Genomic DNA, 13,838 nt, shown 5'->3' with positions numbered 1-13,838 from the left:
GCAGTGTTTTATCCTGCTCATTACTTGTTCTTCTCTGTGCTCTCTGCTGTTTTCTCTCAGACTTAGCCTATTTATTATCATCCATCATCGCTGTATTCTAATTTAGCACAAATGTCATCTTCCTGCCTCATTCAGAGTTTCACCATATGTCTTGTTCTTTTCTCTCTGCCTTTCTAGTCAGTTCTGCCTTCTAGATTTTCTCATTTTTTTTTCCTTTTTTCCTGTCATCTCCCTTTTCCTTCCCTCTGGTCTGTGACTTTGCTTTTTCCACAGCTTACCACTTTAAAATTGTTTTGCTTATGTCTTCCCCATAAATGTTTCACTTCCCTTTTTTTGTACTTCCCCCAAGCTCTTCTCTCTAACGAGCCTGTAATTTCTTTTTCTCACCATCCTCTTGCTATCACCCTTGTAACTTTTGCTTTCTGTAAGACATCTTCAGGAGCACCTTCCAGGTAGAAAAAGGGCTTACTTTACCAAAAGACATGCCTCACAGCTGTGCCACCTCCATGCAAAAGGACAGTGGAGATGAAAGCAACAGAGCTCCAACCTCCATGGACTATGCTTCAGTGCTAGAGAGAGATGTCTCTGCTGCCAGGACATCCAAGGGTCCACGGGAGAACATTGTTCCTTGCAGAGATGACTGGAAAGCTGCGTCTTACCCCTATAAAGTGTATGTACTTTAAAAGCGTATTTTAAATAAGTAAAATAAGTAAACAAAGGCTTTTTGAAAATAATGTCTTGGAATTTAGGGGGGGCTGAAGTGAAATCATCCCGTTTCCCCAGCCCAATCGCAAATGTCCAGATAAAGACATTTGACATGGTTTCTTCACAAAGGGCAAATGGCCTTTAAGGACACTTAAAGTCTGATGTGAACAACAAGAACATCAGTGAAAGAAGAGTTTTCCAGCATACAGAGGCAGTACGGGAAGAGAATCCAGGAGGTAGCCACTACACAACACAATTTTGAGGCTGGCTGGAGTGGGCTGGCAAGCCTTCCTTCTGACCAACATGCAGACATCCACAAAAACATCAAACTCTAACTTGAAATGTTTTCTCTTGTTGTTTCTCTAACAGAAGATAATGGTCCTGTAGTTGCTAGTTTCTTCCCCGTTACCTGATAGCACCAGATATTAGGCTGGCCTTTCTGCTTCCAAGTGGAAGGCATAAGTGAGCATTGACAGATGTTTGTAAGGGAGAGCCTGTGCTTTGGGAGCACCCAGGGTCCTGCTGATGTAGCTCTCTACACATACCTGGTGTTCCCAGGCGGGCTTGTGCAATGGTTAGCTTCTCATGGGGGGCTCGGCACTGACAGCTTGTTTCATCTGCAAATGGAGCAGGTGCTGTCAGAGTCTGGAAGGGGGAAAAACACAAAGAAAGTAAATTTGGTTTTTCCATTGAGTAGTTAAAAGAGAAACATTTAACTGTGGCAGGATGCTGTAACCAGGCTTAATGCTGGTTTGTTCTCTGGGGATTTTTGCTTTTTGGTTACCCCTGAGCATACACAATTCACAAAAGGTAAAACAATGAGGAAAATAAAGATTTCCAAACACATTATGTAACCTAATTCTTTGTCTCTGTTGAGACGCTCAAGCATTTTTGAGGTGGGTACAGGTACATAATTTTTCTGTTTGCAGGGCAAAGTCAGGTTTGATGGTCCAAGCAGCTTAATCCTTGCTTTGGTCTCAATGACTCCAAAGGCCCAAGATGCAAAATGCGTTCTGCTACCTGTAAATAAGAGCTGGAAAAACTAATCAGGATTTAGAAAGCTGTGAATGAGCCACCTCTTCACAAGCACCAGTTCCTTCCACTGGCATCAGTGCAGATAACTGGGACTACAGATTGTTTTGTTGTGTTTTTAAGCAGAATCTTGTATAATTTTGAGGAGCCATTCAAAATAAAGGCAAGAATGCAACCAGAAGTCCCGCCTAACTAGAGCTAACTGAGCTGCAATTCCTTTCTCTGGTCTGACACACACTGTAATAGTACTAAAATGCTCTAACTGTGATCAGAACACCACAAGGGTGCTTACTGTGAAGAGCTTATAACCTAAACATATATGAAAGAGAGTGAGGATGTGTGAAGAATGATGCGGCATTATCTGTCAGGGAACTTGATTACAGCAATTGCATTTTCTGCCCATGCCTATGTAGGAAGTTATCAGTGATCCAAACCTCAGTTATTTATTATCTGCCATATGGTCTGATATGAAAAAACATGTTTCTACTGCTCTTGGCTTGAAAGCTTTATGAAATCATAGCTGAGTTTTGGTTTGCTTTGTTTTTGTGAGATGAGGTGGTGGCTGAGACAAGCCAAAGGAAATCTATCACTCACTTTGCCTCCACTATGATTTAGCTGGGACCTTGTGGCCTTGCAGCTGTAGCTTGGTTGGGTTTTGACAGTGAACACTTGTGTATGTACAGTTGCCGTACCAGTTTGAGCACCCATGGTTGATCGTAACAGAATCTCTCTTCCCCTTTACATGTTTTTCAGCTTTTAGAGGCTGAATGCTTAATCACTGAGCATTTATTTTCTTTAGCATCCCTGAGACACTTTAAGACATGTCATGCCTAATTGCTGCTGACCTCTGGGCTCACTGGCTTCTTGCATGGAAAGCTCAGAGGACAGTAGTAAAACAGCAACAAAGACTTAAAGATTCATATCCAGCTCTTTCTGCTGATTTGCTACTCATTTTGTTTACCAAAAGCACTAAAATGTTATGTAGATTTTTTTTTTTCCTTCCATTTTTCTTTCCTTTTTTTCATAATCTCAAATGTTGCAGGAAATCATCATCATTAGTATCTTCGTGATGAAAATCACAGCATCTCTGCAGAGACAAGGTTAAAAATGGAGAAACTATGACCAAGTCCAAGTTTCTGTCTGGGTTTTGTGGGCGGGAACTGTTCATCGGGCCACCCACACCACACAGTGTAGAACATGACACATAATCATACCGTGCCAGCTCCTTACTTTATTTTCTAAATACTGTCTTTTTGCTTCTGACTTTGCGATCACTGCATGCTAACCTATCTTTTTATCTCCAGGCAAGGTCAAGTTACAGGGCAGCCCATACAGCCTGGTTCCTGCTGGGATAAAGAGGAAGGCAGACATGCTATCGTCCGAGGCCTGCAACTGGTAATCAGGTCCTAGCTTGGCAGAGGCTGTTTCCTTGGAGATTATTTGAAGAAAATAGGCCTGGTTTGCAGCAAGGTATTTTTTTTTTTTTCCCCTCAGCCAGCACAGTGGTGCTTTTTATCCATGTAAATGCCTTTGCGGCACCAAGATTTTTCTTTTGGTCTCTGCTCAATGGAGAACCACCTCTATTAGCTTCCCATCGGTCCAGCTTTTGTAAACACTCATCATTAAAGCTTACTTTATGGCCGAGGGCTTAGAACCAGACTTGTCAATATTCCCATTATTCTGTGACCTCTCAGTCATTGAATAAGAAAATACATTAAGTACAATAGATTAAAACCAGCAATATTCTATCAAAGCCACATAAAGAAATGCATAAATACCATGTGCTGACAGATCAAGTGAAATACAGCAATAGCTTCCCAGTGAGTATCCCATATTATTTTGTTTTATCTGGCCTAGAAAAAAAGTTGCTGAGCTTAACAAAAACATCTTATGATAAGATAAGACCATTTGGTTTGTATATTATAACATAAGATAAAAATATTTGAAGAAATTATTAAAAAACAGAAATAATTTATCAAACCTCTTTCAGGTTGTATATAATTACTTGTATTCTTTCCAGTTTCTTGTCAGTAGTAACTAGAATTGGGAGAAGAGAGCAAGTAATTTATAGAGCAGCTTTTTCATTTTGGTTACTCCATTAAAGTACTTTTAGAAGTTCGCTCTAGTTTTGCTGATAATCAGATAGCTAGACAAAGACTGTGCAAATGTACCTCCATCTTTCTCTGACAGATTTTCCCCTTCACCTGTGCCTTCATTATTTTCTAGGCATTTACATTTTGTGATTAGTCAAGCAAGTCAAATTAGCCTTGTATTTTGGACCAAGGTAAGCTTCGGAGATCTGCATCATCATGTAGCGGGATGCTCTGTAGCCTAAGCATGAGTTCCGTGATGAACTATCTATCTCATCTTGTTTGTTCAGCACCTGTCTCCTCCTTCTATTATTTGATATTCTTGTACTGGAAGCTTCAGTAAATTAATCCACAGTCACCTATTCCCTGCCTCTTGTGTTTTCATAGTCCTCTCTCTTTTCTCCCCTCAGTCACATTTTCCAGGCTGAAGAGCTTTACCTCGTTTATTTGTTCCTTGTATGGAAGCTGGTCCACAACTTTGATTATTTTTGTTGCTCTTCTCTGTTAACTGCAAGGTGGTTTATACAGTGTTTGAACTGATAAATCTTCCAAATTCTAGAGCTTTAATAGATAGGAATAGAAAATTATTTACGTGGTGCTCACACTTTGCAGTTATCTTTGATGACAGAAGCACCTTACACCTGGTGCCAGCAGGGAGACCTTACTTTCATTTAAGCAGTCCAAATGCTTAAACATTATTAACTCTATTATTAACATGTGGTGTCTAGAGAAAGCCTATTACATGTCATAAATGGAGAAGTCATTGTAATATTAGGACTCATTAGTGATATTTACTTCAGAAGATGTTAAAAAACTGTTGCAATGCAAGTCCTATTTCCCGGGAATGAAGATGCTGCATTCAATTATAATTAAATTCACTTCCTAAAAATGAATGTATGTGAAAACATCATATCCAATAACCCTAGCACATCAGAAGCCATTCATTCTATGACAAGTTTAAACAGTGTCTTAACTTGCATTCTCACAAATTTGCAAAATAACTGAATGATGCTCAATAAACATCAGGAAATTAAAAGATGGAAGGCAGGTAAAGAGGGGGCTTCCTAGCAAACGCCTCACAGCTCCCTCTGCACCCAGTAAGACCTTTGTGATCCCCAACTATATTTAATGAGACAGTAGCCCAGACAGGAAAGTACATTGCGGTAGGCAGCATGGAGCTGCTTCTGTGGCCCGGATACTTTATGAAGAATCCCTACATGACAGCTAGAAGCAGCTTATTTTCAGGTGTATGTCGATGCTGCCTTTCTATTATCGCTCTTCATAGTCTCTTAGGCTATTTAGCCATTTAACTTAGCTGCTAGTCAGCAGATAAACATTCATAGCTTATGTTTGCAATGGATTAAAAGGAAAGTGGTTGGTGATTCATAGAGGAACAGGAGTCATACCACTGAAGTAACAGGTCAAAAGCACAGCACCTCTATACCCTCTTTTGTTTACAGCCTGTAACAGGAAATAATTAGTTGTGTTATTGTTTGCTTGTTTTCTGTATGTTTGTGCACGGCACATGCAGGACAATCAGGGCATTGGGACCAGCCAACATGGATTCATGAAAGGCAGGTCCTGCTCGACCAACCTGGTCTCCTTCTATGACAAAGTGACCCGCTTAGTAGATGAGGGCAGGGCTGTGGATGTAGTCTATCTAGACTTCAGTAAGGCATTCGACACTGTCTCCCACAGCATCCTCCTGGACAAACTGGCTGCCCGGGGCTTGAATGTGTGGACTCTTCAATGGGTTAAAAACTGGCTGGATGGCCGAGCCCAGAGAGTGGTGGTGAATGGGGCAAAGTCCAGCTGGCGGCCGGTCACTAGCGGTGTTCCCCAGGGCTCAGTTCTAGGGCCGGTGCTGTTCAATATCTTTATAGATGATCTAGACGTAGGGATTGAGTGCACCCTCAGTAAGTTTGCAGATGACACCAAGCTGGGTGGCAGTGTCAATCTGCTGGAGGGTAGGAAGGCTGTACAGAGGGATTTGGACAGGTTGGATAGATGGGCCGAGACCAACGGCATGAGGTTCAACAAGAACAAGTGCCGGGTCTTACACTTCGGCCACAACAACCCCATGCAGCGCTACAGGCTGGGGGAAGAGTGGTTAGAAAGCGGCCCGGTGGAAAGAGACCTGGGGGTGCTGATCGACAGCCGGCTAAACATGAGCCAGCAGTGTGCCCAGGTGGCCAAGAAGGCCAATGGCATCCTGGCCTCTATTAGGAATAGTGTAGCCAGCCGGTCTAGGGAAGTGATCGTCCCTCTCTACTCGGCACTGGTGAGGCCGCATCTTGAGTACTGTGTTCAGTTCTGGGCCCCGCACTTCAAGAAAGATGTTGAGGTGTTGGAGCGAGTCCAGAGGAGGGCGACCAAGCTGGTGAAGGGTCTGGAGGGTCTGACCTATGAGGAACGGCTGAGGGAGCTGGGGTTGTTTAGCCTGAAGAGGAGGCTCCGAGGTGACCTTATTGCAGTCTACACCTACCCGAAGGGAGGTTGTAGTGAAGTGGGAGTTGGCCTCTTCTCCCGGGCAACTAGCGATAGGACAAGAGGGCCCAGCCTCAAGCTTCACCAGGGGAGGTTCAGGTTGGACATCAGGAAGAATTTCTTTACAGAAAGGGTCATTAGACATTGGAATGGGCTGCCCAGGGAGGTGGTGGAGTCACCATCTCTGGATGTGTTTAAGAAAAGACTGGACATGGCACTTAGTGCCATGGTCTAGTTGACAGGGTGGTGTAGGGGCAGCGGTTGGACTCGATGATCCCAGAGGTCTCTTCCAACCTGGTTGATTCTGTGTGATTCTGTGTGATTCTGTGTTGTTGGGTTGGTTTTTTTACATGGCAGCAAGGAGGACAAAAATATTTTTTTAAATGGGCAAATGCAGATCCATGTATGCCATAGTGCCCCTGCCATTACAGCTCTGCCTGCAGGGTAATTGCATGCAACACGCTAATGGAAGGAGCTACTCTTTTCTTTTCTTTTGATTCCAAGAGCTACATTACCTCCCTCACCACACGACACGGACAAAAACATTCTCTTGGTAGAGAGAATACTTGCATTGTCATCAAAGATTTTCCCATCAACAAAGGTCTAAGAAAATTTCAGATCTTGAACCAGTACAGCTATGCAGGCAAAACTTGGTAGAGCAGGCTGGGCCTGTGCTTATGAAACAAATAATCTGGCAGGCAAATTCTGTGGGAGGTCTGATGCTGTAATCTCCTTTTATCTCAGAGGCGGTATTTAAAACAGATAACTGATTTCACTGGAACAAATCACGTCGGTTAGATCTACTCATATGAGGAAAGATTATTTTGGGAACCTGCTCCTGACGTTGGCAAACAATAATTACAGAGCAGGAAATGCTGACATCAGTTTTAAGGAACATTTAAGAGAAAAACACTATCAAACAAGGAACTAAAAATACATGCTGCATTTCTGAAGTATGAATACCCTTTGCAAGTGGAAAGACTGTGTTAAGGACTGACAAGGTCTTCTCTTAGAGGTTCAGGGAGTGAACAACGTGAAAATGAAAATCATGTTGTCTCATGTATTACCTTTAATAACCTTGACCCAAACAGGTAAATTTATGAGCAATTAAGTTGTAGTTGAATGTTACTGATGAGTGTCTCCAGGTAAACTTTTCACAAACAGTTCCAATATTAACGCAGTATCAAAAGAAAAATCTAGCCTGTTCTCCCGGAGTTCTGCTGACTCAGGGAGGTGGATGTAAACTAAAAATAGGGCAAAGTAACCTAAGAAGAATACTAACTTTAAAAAAAGTAATCTGTTTGCAAGCATTGCAAATTGCCTTATTCTTGGTTGCTTTTTCTGTGCTTTATCTTCAATCAAATAGATTTTGCTTGTCATTGGCATTGTCAGTAATGATTAAGTGCAAGACGCAATTACAAATTGAATATATTAGAAGAAAAGCAGCTTCCACCACCTTCTCAAGAAGCACAATAATATATATATGTATAGATTCATAGATTATGAAACTAGAAAAACTATTATATAATCTAGTCTAATATTTGCAAAAGGCCAAAGAATTTCATGACAAGATTCCTGCGTGACAGCCATGACTTTTGACTGAACTAGAACACATTACTTAGAAAATAAAATCCATCCTAGAAGTAGGATGGGCCCCAAGGCAAGCAGAGCTCAAGCGAAAGAACCATCGAGGAAGCACCTCAATCTCCACGAACATCAGCTGCAAGAGAAATGCGACCCTCGACAGCTTACCCACCTCAGCCTGCTCCCCGACACAGCTGGAAGGAGCACTGCGTACAGGTGACCCAGGTAGGACTCATTGAAAGAACAAACTGCAGCTAACACAGCATGCAGCCTGGGAGCCTAGATGTCCTCCTGTCCTGATGGCTAGAGACTCAGCCAAGCTGCCAGATGTCCCAGCACTGAGGAGGTACATGCAGCATTTCAGAATAAAGCATGCAGCTCCTTCAACAGGGCACTGGTTACCTGGCGGCAGCCTGCAGACTCCATCACAAAATGAGGACGTCGCAATGGGACTGCAGAACCAAACTGCCCTTAGTGTATTTGCAATTAAAGGCTGAATTGCTGGCCCACGAGTAATGCTGAGGGTTGGCCATGGTCAACAGACCAAAAATGGGTAACCACTGCTCTAATGCCACTCTGTTTTATTGATCAATCCAGAAACTGGAGATAATGTCAGTTCATATTTTTTTCTAATATCCATTTCTTTTTACTTGTACATTAGTGCACACACCTGATGCATGCCTGAAAGGACCTAACTTCAGCTTTAACATGGGCAAGGATTAATCTACTGGAATAACTGAGTTATAGCTAAGACATTGGATGAGTGTAGCCCAGTATCCAATCTCTACATAAAAATACTTAACATCTATTAGTTATTTAATGTCAGATGTAGGAGAGTATTTTGTATAAACCATTACTCAAAACAGCGCTATGTTAAAGCAAAAAAAAACCACCCCATTTTTCCTCCTACATAGGAGGCACGGACTCTCTGCAGTTCCCCAGCTGGCAGGCAGAAGCACCCTGGGAAGAACTATTTTCCCATGGGGAGTGGACTGACCTTCTCTAACAGATCCCTGATTTATCCAGTGCCTTTCACAAGAGCTTTTCTTTCACCTTATGCCGTCTGTTTGTGTGTGTGTAGGAAAGGAAAGCAGATTATCTGGAAACAAAAGTATAAGCACATATTGGGATAGACAGTTCTGGCTGCATTGAGTATCTGTGCATGATCCCAGATGTGTGGTTATATGCTACATGTACTTCTTAGAGGGTCAGCAGAACTGGCACCTTGGACTTCTGGAGGGCAGACTTTGGCCTGTTTAGGAGCCTGGTTGACAGAGTCCCTTGGGAGGCAGTCCTGAAGGGCAAAGGGGTCCAGGAAGGCTGGGCACTCTTCAAGAGATAAATTTAAAGGCGCAGGAGCAGGCCATCCCCATGTGTGAAAAGACAAGCTGGTGGAAGAAGACCAGCCCGGCTGAACAGAGAGCTTTGGCTGGAACTCAGGAAAAAAAAGGAGAGTTTATGAGCTTTGGAAGAAGGGGCAGGTCACTCGGGAGGACTACAAAGATGTTGTGAGGCTATGCAGGGAAAAAACTAAAAGGGCCAAAGCCCAGCTAGAACTTAATCTGGCCACTGGCGTAAGAGACAATAAAAAATGTTTCTACGAATACTTTAGCAACAAAAGGAGCGCTGAGTCTCCATCCTTTATTGGATGCGGGGGGAAACAAAGGCTGAGGAAAAGGCTGAGGTGCTTAATGCCTTCTTTGCCTCAGTCCTTAGTAGTAAGACGAGTTCTTCTCTGCATACCCAGCCTCGTGAGCTGGAAGACAGGGACGGGGAGCAGAGTGAAGCCCCCATAATCCATGGGGAAATGGTTAGTGACCGGCTACACCACTTACTTAGACACACATGGGTCTATGGGACCGGATGGGATCCACCCAAGGGTACTGAGGGAGCTGGAGGAAGTGCTCACCAAGCCACTTTCCATCATTTATCAGCAGTCCTGGGTAACCGGAGAGGTCCCAGGAGACTGGAAATTAGCAAATGTGATGCCCATCTACAAGAAGGGCCGAAAGGAGGATCCGGGGAACTACAGGCCTGCTGGTCTGACCTCAGTGCCGGGGAAGGTTATGGAGCAGATCATCTTGAGTGCTATCATGGGGCACGTACAGGACAACCAGACGATCAGTCAACATGGGTTTATGAAAGGCAGGTCCTGCTTGACTAACCTGATCTCCTTCTATGACAAGGTGACCCGCTTACTGGATGAGGGAAAGGCTGTGGATGTTGTCTACCTAGACTTCAATAAAGCCTCTGGCACAGCCTCCCACGGCATCCTCCTGGAGAAACCGGCTGTTCACGGCTGGGATGGGCGTACACTTCACTGGGTAAAAAACTGGCTGCATGGCCGGGCCCAAAGAGTTGTGGTGAATGGAGTTAAATCCAGTTGGCGGCCGGTCACAGAGTGGTGCTCCCCAGGGCTCAGTGCTGCAGCCAGTTCTCTTTAATATCTTTATCCATGATCTGGACAAGGGGATCGAGTGCAGCCTCAGTAAGTTTGCAGATGACACTAAGTTGGGCAGGAGTGTTGATCTGCTTGAGGGTATGAAGGCTCTGCAGCGGTATCTGGACAGGCTGGATCGATGGGCTGAGGCCAACTGTATGAGGCGCAACAAGGCCAAGTGTTGGGTCCTGCACATGGGTCACAACAACCCCATACACCGCTACAGGCTTGGGGAAGGCAGAAAAGGACCTGGGGGTGTTGACTGATGGCCAGCTGAATATGAGCCAGCAGTGTGCCCAGGTGGCCAAGAAGGCCAGCAGCATGCTGGCTTGTATCAGAAATAGTGTGGCCAGCAGGACGAGGGAAGTTATCGTCCCCCTGTACTCGGCACTGGTGAGGCCGCACCTCGAATCCTGTGTTCAGTTTTGGGCCCCTCACTACAAGAAAGACATTGAGGTGCTGGAGCAAGTTCAGAGAAGGGCAACAAGGCTGGTGAAGGGTCTGGAGAACAAGTCTTATGAGGAGCAGCTGAGGAAGCTGGGGTTGTTTAGTCTGGAGAAAAGGAGGCTGAGGGGAGACCTTATTGCTCTCTACAACTACCTGAAAGGAGGTTGTAGCGAGGTGGGTGTTGGTCTCTTCTCCCAAGTAACAAGCAATAAGACAAGAGGAAATGGCCTCAAGTTGTGCCAGGGGAGGTTTAGATTGGGTATTAGGAAAAGTTTTTTCAGCAAAAGGGTTGTCAAGCAGTGGTACAGGCTGCCCAGGGAAGTGGTGGAGTCACCATCCCTGGAGGTATTTAGAAGACATGTAGATGTGGTGCTTAGGGACATGGTTTAGTGGTGGACTTGGCGGTGCTAGGTTAACAGCTGGACTTGATGATCTTAAAGGTCTTTTCCGATCTAAACAATTCTATGATTCTGTGATTCCACTTGGCTCCTAATTCTGTGTGTCTTCTGCTCCACATCCATGTATGTGTTGGGTTTCTTTTTACATTTTTGACAATGTTATGTTATAATGTTGTATATGTTTTTGAGGAGGGGGAAGAGAGAATCTATTTACAATGGTTTTCTACTCCTTTTTAAAGATATGGCATAAACTTTCATAGTAATGACAACAGCACAGTTTAAGAAATTGGTAATATTCTTCTAATAGAAGCTGCTTCTAAAATAGCATTGAATATATGCATTTGCAAGCAAGGAATCCAATACATGGAATGTAATGTTTGCCCTCTGTGTTTATGTGTCATTTGTGAATCCTGCAAAAATTATCTGTAGCTCTGTATATCTGACAAATACATATTGCAACATGTTTTTGCAGAAACTATGGCATTTCAGAACATATAACCATTGCATATCCTTTGATGTAGTAAAGGAAAATCACAGTAGATTTTTTTTTTTTAAGTAAGTGTAGCAAAAAGATTGCTACATGTCCCCAGGTGTAAACCATGTCTGGCATGTTTTTATGGCTTTGTACTTTTATGTAGTAGCCAACAGTTATGAAAACAAAAATTAATCCAGAGCAAAACCCAAACTTGTAAAGGACCAAAAAGATATTTGGTCAAATAAAGTAATTTTGAGTTCCTCAAATGTAAGGCTCTTTATAATTTATGCTTAGTTCCACTTTGAAGTAAGCAGATGGCAGACCCCCTAAGTTGTAACATCACGTGAGAGAGAGAGAGAGACAAATGCATGGGACACTTTGTAACCACAATAAACCCCCCTAAATTCATCATTAGCTCCTGTGATTAAAATTGCATATACCTTTCAGTGACACAGGAAAGATAAATACGAAGATCTATAGAAGCTCACGGAAATAACGTATCTGAACTAATTCTAGAGGTTGCATCAGACCCTCCCAAAACACTGTTTGCAAATACGAAAGGAGTGAGGCATCCAGGGACGAAAATACAGGAACACAAGGCATGCACACTTTTCTTGCATTTATTTCAAATTTTGTGCTTAACATTTCACTGCCTTAACAGCAGCAACAGGGAAAGTGTTCTGGAGGAGTCTAATGCCCCCTTAAACCACAATACAGCTCCAGTGAGTGAAAGTACTGAAACTTTCTCCTCTACCCTTCAATAAAATAAAATTTAAAAAAAAAGAAAGAAAAATGTTTTCCAAATGTACTTGAATAATTTGAAAAAAATGAATTAATGTACTCTAATTTCTAAAGCAGCTGATACCTAAAATGACGTGATAGCTGTGGTCTCAATTGCACCTGAGTCTCATTCTCCAAAGTATTGTAGACTTAGTGGTCCCAAGGTATTTGGTGCCTAATTCCTATTGAATTGTAAAGACTGTAGTTGCTGAATCTTAAGACAAGGGAGGTAGGAGTAAGTCCAGGAGCAAGCACTGGGATTGTCAGGGTGAACCTCAAATGGCCCTGACGCTTACAGTGCCTTGGCAGAACATATTTTATCTGCCATATGGATAGGTCCTAAGTCTCCAGCTAGTCCCTCTGTCCTTGCAATGGTGATGCTAAGCAGAAAAAAATAGCTAGGTACTTCCATACAGGGCCCTGATGCCCCTTTCTGCACTGGCAAATGGGATCTGGCCACAGCTTGAGCTGCCTGAGAACAGGCGTCTGATGGTAGCACGGATGTCACGTAACCATGATCTCCGGAACAGCCCAGTATTCCTGGTGTCGCACTGCCAAGGACACGGCAGGCAGAGCAAAAAGAACCTATCATCTGCTTCTTTACATCACCTTGACGACAGACTCACTTTAACATTAACGAAAACTGCTGCTTAATTCCTGCCTGGTCCTGTACCCACCAGCATCCCCACAAGCACAGGCCAAACCTACCACCTACATGTCTACTCCCTCTCCTCCCTTGTAGTTCACCTTGGCCATTCAGGTGGTTTTTGGCTTATCTAGTTTCTTAAGGTTCCTTAAGTTGTGCCTAACTTTAAGCGCTGCAGAAGAGCCTGTATTCCTGATTTGGGCTTAATCTCACATTAGACTCAAAGTACAGTGAGGCAGGTACTGCAACGGAAACATAAGTTTCACTGCCCTGCATTCCCTTAGCTGGCCTAACCCTAAGGGCTTCAGCCAGTTTTGAAAATAAGACAGTGGTACCCAGGTCCCAACAGTACTTCTCTAGATGTTCTCGCTGAGGCCTGTGTTGGACGACAGAGATGTGAAATACGAGGAAAAGAAGCTCTCAGCGTGTTCAAGGGAAAGATGAGACCAAGCAGTAGGTTCTGAAGTTTCTTTTCAAGCAAGTTTCGATGTGCATTCAGTTTTGTTTTATCTGCAGCACTGTCCTTATAAATTGCCATTATTTCCTTCTGTGAAAGACACTGTCTGGAATTGCCTTCCTGAACAAGGTGTGTTGAAATGCCTGTTTGTTTCTTTCAGGGTGAGGACTGGTAATTCTCAAGGCACACACCAGTCCTTCAAGGAGCTGCCTACATGTGGGACCACAGTCTTGTGGGATCAAAGTCAAACTTTTGATCTCAAGGGACATAAATAAATTATTAAAAAATAAGCTAATA

The 13,838-nt window shown here is 43.4% G+C and overlaps 1 protein-coding gene across 1 annotated transcript in view; it reads right to left on the bottom strand.

The window, feature by feature from the left end:
* PCYT1B (phosphate cytidylyltransferase 1B, choline) overlaps positions 1–13,838 on the bottom strand; it is a 33,675-nt gene that overhangs the window by 16,257 nt on the left and 3,580 nt on the right. The window contains exon 2 of the mRNA XM_068425535.1: positions 1,251–1,350. Coding sequence (XP_068281636.1) covers positions 1,251–1,350 — 100 coding nt within the window. The remainder of the gene's footprint in view (positions 1–1,250; positions 1,351–13,838) is intronic.

Source organism: Nyctibius grandis, chromosome 2, assembly GCF_013368605.1.
Source record: "Nyctibius grandis isolate bNycGra1 chromosome 2, bNycGra1.pri, whole genome shotgun sequence".
In the NCBI taxonomy this organism is placed as follows: Eukaryota; Metazoa; Chordata; class Aves; order Nyctibiiformes; family Nyctibiidae; genus Nyctibius; species Nyctibius grandis.
Note: the sequence above shows the minus strand (reverse complement) of the source record. Positions and strands in the feature narration are given on the sequence as shown.